This window comes from Trachymyrmex septentrionalis, unplaced genomic scaffold (genome assembly GCF_001594115.1).
Source record: "Trachymyrmex septentrionalis isolate Tsep2-gDNA-1 unplaced genomic scaffold, Tsep1.0 scaffold13, whole genome shotgun sequence".
NCBI lineage: Eukaryota > Metazoa > Arthropoda > Insecta > Hymenoptera > Formicidae > Trachymyrmex > Trachymyrmex septentrionalis.
This window is the reverse complement of record NW_017304438.1, coordinates 2,531,323-2,547,719: the sequence shown is the minus strand read 5'-3', so window position 1 is coordinate 2,547,719 and position 16,397 is coordinate 2,531,323. Positions and strand designations below refer to the sequence as shown.

General features: G+C 41.1%; 1 protein-coding gene across 1 annotated transcript in view; it reads right to left on the bottom strand.

The window, feature by feature from the left end:
* Positions 1-16,117, bottom strand: part of LOC108756818 (protein dachsous) — a 72,420-nt gene extending 56,303 nt beyond the window's left edge. The window contains exons 1-2 of the mRNA XM_018500893.1: positions 15,937-16,117; positions 7,429-7,911 (exon numbers count right to left, since the gene is read on the bottom strand). Coding sequence (XP_018356395.1) covers positions 7,429-7,911; positions 15,937-16,081 — 628 coding nt within the window. The 5' untranslated portion in view covers positions 16,082-16,117. The remainder of the gene's footprint in view (positions 1-7,428; positions 7,912-15,936) is intronic.
* Positions 16,118-16,397: the final 280 nt, after the last annotated feature.

Sequence of the window (16,397 nt, the reverse complement as noted above, 5' to 3'; positions counted from 1 at the left end):
TTCGCCGAATATTTCACCAAGCCGAATGTTATATATTTAGGGAAGTTAGACTGCATTATGGATCGATGGATCGAATTGCAGTGTAATTAACAATAAAGATGAGATGAGTAGTGAGGTGTCGTATCGTTAACTCGGACGAGCACTTCTTATGATTTGATCATCGACGAGAGTGGCGGATTATGTCTATTCTGGGACGTTACAGCCAGATCGTTTCACGATGTTACATCCGGATGTATCTTTATGACCAGTACCTTAAAACGACTTGCCAGCACGGCGTTGATCTTTATGGTGTCATCGTTAAATTCGTTAAAGACGAACGATGTGTCGCGCGGATAAGATTAGAGTTATTCGCCGTTTTAAAGATAATTTCCAAAATGTCCGATTCTCCGTCCCTCGCCCTCGTCTCTTCCATTTATACTTTTTGCATCGTTAACTAGAGGAAATTCAGACAGAAATTCCGGATGGCAGGATGCCGTAGAAGTGATAAGGCCCCGGCTTAGGCTGCATCGTAAATTCGAGAAACTATTTTACGTCCCCTCGATACGAAATCACGCTGACGCTTTCGAAGCAGCAAGCGTGGGATACAAATCGCAGCTGCCACGATGCATCTAATGCAATCCTCCAATTGCTGCCCAGAGAGAAGTCGACAGTCAGCGAACTTCGGGGGTTCCTCTCTCTCGACATTCATTCCTCCCTCTCATCTTTCATTCCTCCTACTTTCATCCTCCCGCGCCTCCCAGACCGCGCGCGCGCGTCGTCTTTTCTTCGCGTCTACAAGAGCAAGAAGAAAGGAGAGAGAGAGAGAGAGAGAGAGAGAGAGAGAGAGAGAGAGAGAGAGGAGAGTGGTGGGCTGGGAGCCCTCAAAGCGAGCGCACGGAGCGGCGATATTTAAAGCATATGCAAAGAGTGCAGCTTCGTAGCGGCAGCTCCCCCTCCCTCTTGGTGAGGGAAAGAGAGGCAAAAAGTCTCGGACAATGGCGGCTCGCGTTCGGCTGCCCGGAATCCGACTCACGACGATTTATGCGACCTCGGCGGCGACGACGACGACGACGGTCCACCTTCTCCTCCACCTCCCTCCATCTCTTCCTCCTTTCGCATCCTTCTCTTTCGCCCCTGCTCGTTGCCGATTTCTTCGTTTCGCCCGCGTCTCCCCGACCAGCGCGACTCGAAAAGCGCGCATTCTTTCGACGAGAATGCCAGGTCCCGAAAAGTCGACGAGATACGAGTCGATTCAAGAGTGTGAGATTATCTTGAAATTCGTTCTAATTATCGCGGCGCTCTGAATTGAAATATCTCGAAAATGGAAAACTCGCGCACGGAAGAAAAAAAAAAAAATTGAGTGGTACAGCAAATCTGTAACTTACCGCGCGAATTCAATGTCTGTAACTATGAAGAGTTGACGATTTAAACAAATCGCTAAAGTTATTCAGCCGTCAACTTTGCTACTTTGACGTAGAAAATTCACTGTCTATGTATATTACGACTGTAGACTTGATGAATCAGTGAAGTTTTCAACTGCTTTTTTTTCCGTGCAATGAAACGAAGTAATAATATTAGATTGGGAAAAGATATCCCTTATTTCAACGATGACACGACTCAAAAAACGTAAACGTCGTGTTCGAGTCATTATCATTCTAAATGAGTAAGCAGCAGAGTATCGCGATCGTCAAAAAGTAGACTAACTTTAGCTTCGTGCAAAATCGTCAAAATCATTATAATTGAAAAAGAGTAATTTTTTTCAAAGTTGTGAAAGAAAAATGACAAAAGTAACATTTGCTCGTGTTAGAAATATATACTTTTTACCAATATCGATTATTATTAAAATTAGTATTATTAAAAAGTAGTTCCCCCTTTTTTTTAGGAACTCAATTTCTTTTGTTGCGCCACGTTGGAAATAAGGGAACGATATCGTTTCGTTACGTGCATCAACTATGACGTTAACTATGCGAATCTAACCGAGCGAACACACAACTTGACGTTATTTCCCCGAGACTTCTTTCGCGGATCGCCAACGAGGTGATGCATAATCGAGTGTGGCGAAGAAATTCGCGAGAGAGAAGAGAGAGATGGAGAACGGCGCGACTTTCCGATGAGCGGTTGCCGATTGCGCCTTGGCCTTCTAACGAAGACGCTTGTTACCGTCGTTATCGCCTCTTCCGCGTGTTGCAAAACTGGTGTTCAACAACAGCCGTCTTGTTTCGTGTTGTCCGCGCCGAGCTTTCGCGGGAATCTAGCGAGAGAGCAGACCATCTTGGTGTGTAGACACCCCGATTGACTGGCTCGTCGCGTCACCGATTTCTCAACGTGACCCGCCTCAATGTCACTCTCGTCCCGTATACTTTCTACCAGCGACCTACGTGTCAATCACCGTACACGTTGTCGTGTCGCACCTTCTGTACGTATCACGAGGTTTCTAGCGAAACGAAGTCAAGCCAGTGCATAAAACGTTACCGACAACCGTTAATTTCATCCAACCGCCGCCGCCGCCAATTTCGTATCTCGAGACCATTTCCACCTTTTGCAACCTTGAAATCCGCGTCATCACGATTTCTAGACATCCTTCTCTCTTCTTAGCGAAGGATCGGTCTAAGGCTGGGAGCGGCCGCTCGTTCCATGGATAAGATAAGACCGGTCTTCTCTACTCGACGCGATCGTGGCGCGTTGATTCTCCTCTTCGTCCCCCCCAAGTGCCATAAACTCGATCGTAAAATGAAGCGCGTTCCTCACTTTGTCGCCAAGTTTTATGGAAGGATCGGGACAGCTGGCCGCGAAACGAACGACTGCTTCCTAATAAGGAGTTCGTCTACGTCACTTTTAACAGTTTCGAAGCATCTATGAAAGCATCTATCAATCGCTCTTTTGTCGGCCGTCACCCTTTTAACGATCGCGTTTTTTTTCACAATTTGCTAGGAACGTTTGCGCGAAATCTGCTTTACCAGAACAGGTGATCGTAAAATAATAGCCGGTCTCTCTCTGGATACTCGTCTTATGTCAATTTTCGACTCAATCTGATAATCTGATTGGCCATTCCTCGGCAAATATCGCGCCGTGCCGAATGAAATAAACTGGTTATTGGAAGGTTAATTCGCTTAATAGTCCAGTTCGTGAGTCGAAAACTGCGGCTGCACACGAAGAATAATTTTGCTAGAAGAATCTAGAAATTTAGCTAATACAGATTTGAAAATAATTTTGTATAGATCTAAGTTTTAATATTCTAGTAATCAGCTAGAACGTCTCGTGTAATTATTTTGATAGGTCAAATGAAATTAGTTTCAGATCTGTATCTCTACAGCTACATTTTTAGATACTTGATCGAAACCGTTCTTTCCGCGCGAGCAGCAAAAATTCGATCCAGATAATTCTTTCAGGTATATTTTATATATGAAAGTCTTTCGCAAAAAGTTTACATCAATCAACCTGCCGATTAATAGTTCGAATACGATTTACACGTTGTTTACAATACAAAAATTTCACTATCGATTTGTTTGCTGTATCGGTAGAAGCCGATCGGTCAACAGAATTGACCTAATCAAAATCTATATCCAAAACGGAGATTGCCGCACTTCGTTTTGCTTCGTCTGGATCCGGGCCGGATTAGGCTGGAACAGGTGTTGCAAAATGGTAGCACAGATCCGCCGGTGCATGTCAATGTGTGCCCCGCGAGATTCCTCTTTCTCTCCTGGGTACCCGCCCGAAACGAAGCCCGCACCTGTGCCGACCTGATCGCCGGCCCGTTCAATTTTAATCTGATAATCTGATTGGCTGCCGTGTGTCAAATATTGCGGGCCCGAGTGTCGGGCCGCGTTCTTCTGCGCGAACTGGTTCCACGGCGGCTGGACGCGTGGCCGATTGGAAGTTGAGTTCTGAAGTCGGCCGATCGACCAGCCGATCGCGCCGATGCCGGAAGAACAACTTTGAATCTGAAACGGTGCTCGTTGTTCGTATCATGTATAAGGTATCTCGAATATGCGTTTCATTGTATGCTTTACATTTTATATTCAAGTCTTAAAAAGTAGATTTTTTAATCGACATTGCGCGGAATGGAAATATTATATAAGAATGTCCTGCTGAAAGTTGCTGCATATCCCCAAAATTAAGATTACAGAAGTAAAGAAAGATAATTGTGAATTGAAGAATGCGTTATAATTCTATCTCATCTAGCAATTACATCACGTCTCGTAATAACAGGGTTGGAAAAAATTTGGACTTAAAAAAAAAACAATCCATTGGATTTTATAGGAGTTTTATTGAGAATTTTTCGATTTTTTTGGATAAAATTTTGATTTTTTTTCACGTAATATTTAACTTATGTCGTATTCATCATTATTTAATTACATATTTAGATAAAATTAATTGTATAAGAATTTTGTAAAAAGTTTTCGTTTCTGAAGAGAGCTCAATTATGTAGTCGAAATATGTAGAACATTATTAATTTTTATATAATCAACGATTGAAATATAATATACTTTACGCATCAAGAGATCCACGGTTGATTCTTATATATCCTTTATTTATCTAATTTATTATAAAAATATTATAATGGTGAATTTTTTAAATATAAAAAAAAATATTTCTGTAAAAGATAAAGAAAGAAATGACATTACATATATAAAATTACATACATAATATCACATATATAAAATAATAAAAAGCATTCGGGTAGAATAAAAAAATCAGTTCAAAAGTGGTGAATGTATATTACATATTTTATAGATATTTAAATGTAATTTAGATTCAATTTCAAGAAAATTTTCATGGAAAGGAGACTTAAATACCAAATATGCATTAAAATAATATATACCTTTAAATAATATTATATTACAGTTTTAAATATTACAAAATATTATATATACAATATAAAAAAATGCTTATAAATACGCTCCTTTCATGTTACCAATAAAAAAATTTATTTTATACAAAATCCAATAAAACCTCAAAAAACCCACAAATTTCGAGTTTTTTTAAGTGGATAAAATAATGCCAACCCTGCAGAATAATTTATCTATGCGTATCGTCGCAAAATAAATATGAAGAATTCGACAGCGAAAAATCTTTCGATTGCGATTAAACGTTTCTACGAAAAAGACTTATGAAGAAGAAGATTATGCCAAGACGGGAAATCTGTCACGAACATAAAGCTTAATCTACAATATACTTTTGACTTCCTCTCTCTTGTTTTTTATCTTTTATCTTTCTCGCTTTTTTGCAATCGTTTTATCGACGACCGTATTTCTTGTCATGTATTCCTTATCTCTTTCAAGTTCATCAACTTTTACTTGTACATCGAGAACGAGGAAACAGGAAGCGTACGTTGAAAAAGTACATTGTAGATTAGGCTAAAATTGCACAGAATGTTTTTGACCTTAGATAGCGTCGCCTACATTCATAGACCCTCTCCTTTCCTTGTTTCAAATCATAGCGATAGATACATGACGGAAAGACGGAACAAGCGAGACCGTGTACAGGGAGAGAGCTCCTCCGAAGAGGAAGAATGACGAAGAGGAATAGAAGATGAGAAAACAAAAAAAAAAGAAGAGAGAGAGAGAGAGAGAGAGAGATCGACGTCGTCGCTCAGCGAGGGAAGTGCAGCCTCGCTGCATTGATATGCAACAGACTGCATATACGGGCCACGCCGGGGCGAACAATACGACCACCGGTAAGGCACCACCGTGTAAACTATTCGGCATTCTCGGGTGTATAACGTACCGTGCCGTGCTGTGCTCGATACCGTGCGGGACAGTTTACACGGCGCATCGGCGTATACGGCGCGGCGAGCGCGGGTCGTGACGCGCCGTATCTTGCATCGGATGTACCACCAGTGTGGAAACACGGATACGTACTTCTCTCTCTCTCTCTCTCTCTCTCTCTCTCTCTTTCTTTCTCTTTGCCCCCCCTCCCCCTCCCCCTCGATCAGCCGCCTTCCTCTCCATCCCATGTCTCGATGTATCGGCACGGAGCAATCCACCCACCCGTCCGCGACCTTACCGGTGCTCAATCCTCCCTCGCCTCTTCCTCCTCCACTTCATCGTCGTTCTACGATGATCTCAGCCTCCTCCTGCTGCGCGAATCCCATTTCTCTCCTTCTTTCGATACGGCCACCTGTTTGGGCTCGAACGCGGAATCTTTTTCTCCTATCCTTCTAAATTCATTAGATTTCATCTTGCAGCGATATTACGATCTGTCATAATTATACGATGACTGTGTTTTTCTCAAAGAAAATAAATCTGAAAAATTTTCGGACTTCATTTCTAAATATTCCCACAAGCCCGGTTTGTGAAAGAAATTCGCGTATTAATTTCTAAAATTGTCTCGCATAGTACACCCGATGTAACTCCCAAGTAAAACATAGTCATCATACCGGTCACTTTTTTTTCAATCGATCACAATTAATTTGATATTATTGAAACTCGTGAGACTCGCTGAGAGATTAAATTTATCGAATTCGACCGTTCATGATCATTTGAAACGCGTCTGATTGAAAATCGTCTTTCATTTTCATAAGAAAAAACGAAATTACTTTCCGAACAACCTAATATCAGGGCATTTGACGTAACGCTAACCGCTTTGCTAGAGAGCTTCTCTAAATAAAGGGAAGGGAAGACAGAGAGTATCTTCATTCGCGTGATATGCTTTGGCTTTTAGAGTCGCGCCTGAGCGTACGTCCACGTGCACGTAGTGCACACGTAGGCGTTGTTCGTGGAGTCCTCGTCGCGTTTTACTCGTGACGCGACTATGCTAACGCGATAACGCCGCGCGTGGAATACGTTTCCGAGGCATTCGCCGGTTCGAGGATTGTACCTCCGTCTTCTGGAAGACCCGCCGGATTAACTCCGGTATGCGAGTACCCTTACGCAAGCGTCGCAAATGACTTGGTATCGTGACGCGACGCGCGAGCATAACTTCTGAATTTTCCAAGTGCAAGCAGTGTAAATACGATGCAACCGAAGGACGATAAAAATTATGTACAACGTATATACAGGGGAGGAACGATTTTGCTGAAGTGTCTAGAAATTTGGCTAGATGCGTAAAATAATTTTGTCGAATTATCTAAATATAAATTACGCAGGACACTCAAACCGATCGCTGGAACATCAAAAAATGCTGTTTACAGCATTGTTGTTTTCGTTCGTGTCTGACTTTCCCGTATAATTATTTTACGATCGAATAAAATTAATTTTTTTCCGACACTTCAGCAATCGTTCTTTCCGTGTAATATAATATATGCGAAGGTTTATCAAAATAATCTCGATATATAAAAAAATCGTTGTATTTATAAATGTAAAACTTGCGTGGGGAAGCCTTCATTATTCATCGTCAGTCGCAGGTATTCTCGACACGTGCTCGACGTGATGTAACATGATAATGCATTATAAGACACAACAGCGGCCGACCAATGAAAAAGTTTGGCGTAGAAGCGAATCGACTTACCGGTTGACGAGGATGACGCTGTCGTGGTGCCGTTCACGCCGCTGACGACGGAATTCTGCGGAATATTTTCCTTCACCGAGACGGTGTAACGCGGTTTCTCGCACGTGGCGATTCTGTGCTCCGCGGTGGAGACGGTAACCTTGACCTCGGCGTCGACGATGCTCTTCAGGCCGGCCGCGTCAGTCGCCGTCACGTTGATGTGATGCAACGACAATCGCGAGAGCAGACCCGGCCTCGCCACGTGCAGCTCGCCGGTGTTGCGATCGATTTGAAAGATTTCGTCCTCATTGCCACTGCTGATGCGATAGGTGACGTGACCGAAGACGGAGACATCGAGATCGGTCGCCAGCAGCTTCAAAATCGAACTGCGCGTCACGTCGTCGTTGCGTAGGGTCACGTTATATCGCTGTGGCTTAAAAATCGGCCGGTTGTCGTTCACGTCTGTTACCTGAATGCCCACAATCGCTATCGTACTTAATCCCCCTGCGAACAGAATCCAATGCATGATTAGATATACGCCTCTCGTGGATATAAAATTAATAAAATTAATAGTTGCAGAAAGCACTGGTAAAAATTCGTAATGTTAAATGTCACCCACAATTTGACACACTTATTTTTAATCATTCCTAGATCGACACTACCCTTATTCAATATGTGATAAATTTAACTAAAACAATGGAGATAAATAATTGAAGAAGTCTCATCAATTTCACTCAAATTCAGTTTATTATTTATTAAATAATTATGTTGATGTAAACGCTGTTTGTACATTGAAGGTAAACAATTCGATCAGATTCTCTAAATCTGAATCAGTGGACAGTCACTAATTACCTAGTGATATACTTTGCTGATAATCAGTGAAGTTCAATTAAAAAAGGAAGAATGTTCGAGCATTGTATAACTAAAATATTGATATTTGCACGTTAATATCAATTTTCCAATATTCATTGAATTTATGCACTAAAACAAATTTAGTTAGATCACATAATAAAGATCAGCTAGGATCTTACATTTCATTCATTGATTACCAGTGGCATACTTGGCACTGATATCAGATTTAGAGAGCAGAAATTAATTGATTAGATGTAGTTTCTTCAATTATACATGATTTGAAAGAGAGAATTAAGTGGTAATTTCTAATCTTTTATAACAACTAATAGTGAATTTCTCGTAAAAGTTAGGATAACGGAAAAGAACAGTGTTGAATGTTCAATTGTCATCAACGATTTTCCAGTATGGATTTGATTTAAACTCTGCAATTAATTATCGAAATCAAGCGGTTGAGCAGCGTTGAATACTTGCTGGTGGATCGCGAGTGGTCCACGATGTACGCGCAGAAGAGAGAGAGGTACGTGGCCGAGAGCGCATTATGTTTATTTCATTCCCGGCCGAAATCCTCTTATCGAGCCAAATAATGTCGGGGTATTAGCCGGCGTAGAGAACGAATCTACGGCGCGCCCGAAGCCGGTCGGCATAAATCACGAGCGTCCCGTTCCCGTGGCCTTTTCTCGGACCCAATCAGCCGCTGGAGAGCCTCTCTCGCTCTCTCTCTCCGTTCGTCCTATTTTCATCTCGTTCTCTCTTTCCGTTCTTCTTCCTTCAGCATCATCCTTTCCCTCGGTCAGTATCCCCCGTCCCTTTCTCTTCGTATTATTCGGACACACGTGAGTACGTGTGCGTCGACGTGAGCCCCTTTTAACCCCCGCGCGCGCGGGGGTAATGCGCCGCTCGTAATAATATTTCAAACGTGAGAAGCCTTACAGAGTCCCCCAAATGACCGCGCTTTTTTTAAGTATCTTGTGGCCACTGTGGGAGCTAATTGCTCCTGGGACATCGACTGACCTACTCTCTAAAATCTTTCGAGTGGAATCTGACTCTGAAGAGTGAAATTTCACTCTCCAAAATTGACTATTGAGCCACTCTTTTTCAATACTGGCTCAATTGTCACTCTTCATCGCTCTTTCGAATTATACATCATTTGAAAGATTTCAGAAAACGCAAGCTACACGCGACTGATGACTATTGCATTGCAGGAGAAGCGCGATTACGACGTTGTTCTCGTATTTTCGCATCCTTGCACATTTCGCGTAGCCTTCCATGGATAATGATAAGCGTGATCTTTCACATTTACTTGTCCCATGATGCAGAAACTCAAGCGTTAAGCTTGCGAAGGTTACACTTTATCAGTAGCTCTCTGTACTACTGTAATATCGCTAAACCATATCGCCTCCCGTTTCAAATTAATCGGAGATTATCTGCAAATTCTATCTCTTTATGTACGCGTTCTCCGCGATAGCGCAACGCTGGCGAGAGCAATGAGAGAAATCAGGCACGATGGAATATCGCGAGCTCCTTGGCCGCCTCGGATTTAGGCGACGTGCGACGCAAGTGTTAATATCAAAGACAGTATGTAAAACGGGTAATCCGATGTTTAAACGGTTTACAACCGTAACTCACAATAATGTATGGACTCGACCGAGCGGAGCTCTCTCTCTCTCTCTCTCCGAGCGCGAGGAGATTTATAGGTGCGAGTGTCATTGGAGTCATGAGCCGGTCTCCCGGATCTGTGACGCCACCACACGGCTTCTTCTCCGATATACAGAAGAACGAAGCTTCTTATCAAAATGTATAGAGAATTTTAGGCTCGACATAATTAATCGTAAACAAAGGATGACGTCGATTACGAACCGACACAGGTTAATTGTACGTGAATTACCGCGTATATTATTTAGGTAGATAAACATCGAGGTAAATGTTTCAATCCCTTTTAGATCCCTTTATATATTTACCGGTTACGGAGGTGCGATCGTTATTTGAAAATAATAAAAAAATTAGAGATTATTATTCTAGATTGCATTTAAAAGTAATAGAAAAAATTTACCATCTGATCGAAAGTATTTTAATAAAAAGTAATATTTTTTTATGCTCTAATAGAAATGTGTACATGAAAATGTATACTATAAAGTAACGATGGAAATTTCAATTTTTTTTATATGAGAAACTTGTACAAAGTTATATTACAAGAACTTTAAGCATTCAAGATGATTTATGTAGAGCGATGCAAAAATTAATATTTGTCCCGTAAATAAATAAATGAAATAATTTATTTGTTTATATTTTTTTCTAATTGGTGACTCAATGAAACTTTGCTAAGTCATTTTGAACGCTTAAAGTTCTTATGCAAAAATAAATAGATTTTTTGTTATTGTTATTTTTCAAATGTTAGTGTAGAACACGATAAAAAGTAATAAAGTAACGTAAATAACGTAAATAAATCATAAAAATGTGTTTTTCAATAAAAATAAAATATTATAAATAAATCTTTCATGCCGATATAATAAGTACCTCTTTAAGTTTCTGATCGACTACGGAGAACATCGAGGCAGCATCGAAAAGAATTAATCTTCAGTCCATTGTGGATACAGTCCATTCATGAAGCTTATCGAAAAAGTTCCTAACGACAATTCTTAATTGTTAGGCACGGACGTTTCCCACAGATCAAATGACGCGCTTTATAGCATTTTTTTCCCCCTTTCTTCTTCTTTCTTTAGGAGGTAAAAAAATTGATTACGCGCTCTCTCGCGTTCGATACGGAAGACAGAGAATGCACCCAGGTACGAACGGATACAGACTTCCTGGGGATAGTTCAACGGCATTTTAATGCACGTTGCCTGATATTTTCGTGCCCGCTGCAGTCCGGCCCTTTTAATTTCACGCGGTCGATCGCCGGGATGAGTTCTTTTCGGGATTCGTGCGGCGGGGGATACGAAGGGCCTCCGAGAGATTTATGCGGCCGGTAGGTGCGGCGGTGCTCAACCTTATACTGCGAAATTACTCGCCACGCGAGGAATGAGTTCCACGCATTACGGAAACGCAACCGTAAATATTAGTATCCCGCAGGTTTAATTAGGATCACTTTTTTTTTTTTTTTCTTTTTCTTAGTATCCCCAATTTCTTTTTTCGTATAAGAACAATCTTGATAAAAGAGGCTGAGAAATAATTTTCCCTTAAATCGTATGCATCACGTGTGGCAGATATACCCTTCGCGTGAAACCGTAAATGCGTTTCTTTCGCTCTCTTACGAGAGCGGTAAACCCTTACCGGTTGAAACGAGACGACGCAGGTACCATTAATATACCGTGAGCAAACGCACACTAATTCCGGGATATGCTACAAAGTGTGAACTGAAAGCTCGCACCAGTGACATATCCGAGATTATGCACAGTAACACGGCGGGAGTCGAAAGGGTGAAATAAATAAGCGCAAGAACGGCGCGGACAATGACAGTCGGTGGAAGTTAAACCCACCGAAGATTTATGGCGCCGATGCCAATAAAGTCACCTCCGGAACGTGCGTTCCTTTCGCCTCTTCCCTTACCGTATCTGTATACAGATAACTGCGTTATCGAGATACTTCGAGAAAAGGAAATAGTCTAATTCTATATTTCAAAGTGGATCTTAACTGAAATATTTCTGTACAAATTTATATCTGACTCTGCAAAATCGTCAGCTGAAACCATTTTCTTGAAACGTAATCATGAACGGAATCAAAGTGATAATATCACTTATTAGTTGCTTTCCATTTTCACACACACAAGTGATTCTGAGTTTATGTTATGTATTTTTTAATAACATCACCATACACGGAGAGAATTTGTTCTTAGAATTTATCTTGAAAATATGACAGTCGTGGGAGACAACACATTGTATTTGAAAGAATTTTAATAATGTAAATCTCTCTCATTCATTAATAAAATTACTATAAAGTATAAAATAAGTTCGATTTTGAATTTTAGTAAAGTGCGTGATAAAAATCTTTAAAATATTCTATTGACAACTATCATATTTTCAGGGTAAATTTTAAAAGAAAATTCTCTCCGTGTACTCGCTTTGATGACAAAATTACCGCGTAACAATACAGGTTTATAATCTCACTTTTAATGAGTTAGCAAGACTTAGTTGTGTAGACTGTAGGCAAAAATCAAGTTGAATCTCATTTATCAGAATGAAAAAGAACATATTGTATATTCAACTAAGTTATGACATCATAAATAAGAATTATACAAGTTTTCATGTAAATGGAAGGCAGCTATTAAATTGATAAGTAATTCGATAACTTTTATGCTAATAAGTATAAGAAATTTTTATAAGAGAATTAATAATCTGAAAAGGAAAAGACTTGAATACTTTTCCAACACGATAACATGAATCGCAAATGAGCGATAAGATCCGATTGAATGGAGGAATATTCTCGTCACAACGGAAAAACTATACGAAAGAGACTTCGCTGGGAGATTAACGTGGAAATTACATTTGTAAGATATCGCTCGCATATAATCGACGCCGAATGGAGATTCCACAGTTTCAAAGACCGTACGCTGATAGAGAATCCAGTTCGGATGTACGTGCCGGATGATATCGCTATAATCACATCGCATAGTAAACGCGTTGAGAGAACGAATTTTTAAAATACGATTTCATTATATATAATATTTACAATATCATTTCCTCTTGAATTTTGTTTAGCAACAAGATTAAGTCAACTGAAATAGTAATCACTCGGACTTACGTCGCAAGAAAACGGACAATTTCGACCTATTAATCTTTCAATCTATACAGCTGACAACAACAAAATTAGCAGAATACAGTTCTAAATTTATTATTCATCCAAGCGATTATCTAACAGCTCTTGAGGGATCGATATCTCGCGTCTAGGATTCCGCATCCGCTGGCTTTCGCGGTCGAGCAAAATAACTCGCACGAGAAAATCCGTATATAAGCAAGATACCTTTCGCAGATCTCCGCCTCGAGAGATGCTGAGCGCGAAGGTAATAATTATCGCCGTGAACGCGCACGGCGTTAGCCACCGCTATTAGCGCGATAAAACCTCTGTGGTTTGGTTATCGTTCGCGTTTCCCCGCCGATAAACATCGACGACGATATACGGCGCTTCTTTGCACCTCCTAGCAGCGGCGAAACTACCGCAACGCAGGGGAAGACAACTCCTCGTCGTCGTCGTCGTCGTCGTCGTCGTCGCCGGAGCGACCGTCAACAGGTGGTATAAATCACGCGCACCTGGCCCGCGTGGTTTCACGACGGCTCGCGATTCGCTTTACTGCCGTTGCACCAAAATGATTTTCTCCGCGCGAATTACTGGCGGGCAATAAGAATTAATCGCCGGGGTAAAAATAAGAGGCGATGAGGAGGATTAATGAGTCTCCACCGCTGCGCGGCGCCATGAGGAAGCGCTAGACGTGCGAGGACGTGCGAATCGCCGGAAGGTATTTGTAATCATTTCCGCGCCGGAGTCTTTGGCCGAGATATAATATAGCCAAGTGCGCGCGCGATTGTACACATACACCTTGTGGGGAGGTGAGATTTATTTATTATCACACGAGCTGTCACTTCCGTTCTCCGCGGCGGAGTATAATCCAGAGAAATGTTTTCTTCTCTCCTTTAATTCCGTGATATTACACTCCAGTTCTCTTAGACAGTTGGCAAATTTAGTTTGTGTCAAATTTAACACACACTTCACATTCCCATGGTCCACTCCAGACTTCGTGAACTTGACGCCAATATGTTAGAAAGTAAGAATTCAATTAATTAATACCTTTTATTCATTTTTATATCATTTGTTCACTTACTTAGGAATTCTATTATTTTAACTCGAAGAAATGTTGGATATCAATTTTTAACAAAATATTCAAGTAAAATTCGCATTATGTTAAATTAACATTCAAATATAACTAGAAATTTAACAGAAAATTTAACAAGAACCGTTTTTAATAAATACAAAATACTTTTATTATGCAGGATATTGGACTTGAAGAAAATGAAATTCGGCGTGCAGTTTGAAGGCTTGATTATGATTCACCAATTATTGAAGCTATGAATCCAGCTTGACCGTTCAAGGCCTTTATCTCCTAGTTGTTGTGTACAGACATTATAGTACCTTAAATGGTACTTTGTTTAATATCGTTTCCTTCTGCTTTTCGGTTTCTTACCGGAGATAATCATCGCATTGCGTTCGTCAGCAGATGGTATAAATCACACCACGCTGGTGCTCATCGGTATAATGCGATCTCCAGCGATGGTATTCACAGTCGCTCCTGTATATCGTCATATCCGGCCGATTCTATTGTCCGTCGGATAGTGTCGCCACGCTGCTGTTGCACGGTGAACAATCGTACATCGATAACGAGCGACAATTACGCAAGAATGTATTCATCCCTGTTTGCAAAACGGTTTGCACAACGCCGACAATGCCCTGATATTCGATTTTTTTCATTTCTCAACCACCGGTCAACATTTTCCTTCTTGGATGCTGTTCGACCGTCTCCTCGCCCTCTTCTCCCCTTAGAATCTCGCCAGATTGGTAAATGCAATGGCCGTTGGTCGCACGGTAGCCTCACGATGGATCAATGGACCTTCAGTCGTTGTCCTTTCCCATAAGGCGACCGCGAGAGCCGCCGCGTTGAAAATGGCCAGGGAGCCTCTCTACCGTCGACATAAATCATATACCCTATTACAGAGCTACTAGATCTCGACGGACCGATAGCCGGTTGGTCCTCTCCTCTCCGCACCACGTCGCCGCTTTGTTTCTCTTCCCGTTTTCTGAGCCGCGAGTTTCTGCTTCGTGTGTGTCTCCGTACGTTGCCATTTCCACTCGTTTCTACTTACTTGTCTCGCTACCCTTATCAACGCTCGTGCGCGTACACGAGGCTTGCACACGCTCGAATAACGGAGCCGGGCATTGTTTCTACGTCGTCAGAACGAGAGATCGCGATGGCGTGAGAGATCTATCGCGATCGAGCCGAATTATCGCAGCGGTTGTGACCGTCTCGAATTACAATGGCTGAGGTTGTTAAGCGGTTGGATACAAGTAAAACTTCACCGCGATACGTAATGTCAAACGAAGAGAGATCGGATATCTGCGGATATTTTGTTCCTTTAGGAAAGATATTTTGAGCTATCAATTCAAAATAGTAAAATATTAACGTTATTTATTATAAATGAAAAAACAAAGGGTAATCGAGTGAAATGTCATATTAATCATGAAATAAAAGTAAGCACAGCACCTTAAGTATAATTTTCTTTGAAAATGTTGTCCTAGGAAAGGAAAATAAAAAGTATATACTCAAAGTTCATTACTTTTACATCCCTCTATCTCATAATATAAGTATAATGTAAATTAATTACAACATAATATGTTAATAGAAAGTATAATTGTAAAATTAAAATTCTTTTTCGGGTATTCTGATTCACATACCACCTGTATCAACTTACGTATCTTGAAATCATTTAAAAGTTAATGATCCTAAGACCAACCTACGGTTGGTAGATGAAAATATTTTCTTTCAAGAAACGAAACATCTGTAAATACCGATTTCTTGGCTCGACATTAAGTACCGCAGTCGTGCGGCTACTTACTTACTAAAGTCAGATATAAAGACCTTTCTTTAAGATCGGTGATTTAATAATCGGATACTAGAAAGGAAGTGACACAAACCTCTATCGGTGGCAATGACAGGCAGTTCCAGATAAGGTACTGTTTCTCTGTCTAGCGGCGACCGGATGCAAATATCTCCCGTATCACTGCGCACCAGGAGCTGCTCGTTCTCCACTCGACCGCCAGCCAGAGTATAATTGACCATTGCGTTTACACCGCAATCGGGATCGGTCGCTTGCACCTGCAACAAAGATAAATCAAGGTTAACGCCGAGCGATAAAACAGTGATTCCGACATATGGCGAATCGAGACTCGCGTGTACATTTTCATACGAATCTCTCTGTAATTCCACGTACCGTGTATCTGTAATACAACTTTTTTAAAGAGCGATAGACTTATTGCTTCGCTGTCTTTTACTCACTACGTCCTTCATTTTCTGGCGATAAAGTTAGAGGATACTTTACGAATCCGATAATAATGAGAAATAATCAAGAGTTTCGTAAAATCGTCGAAAAGATCAA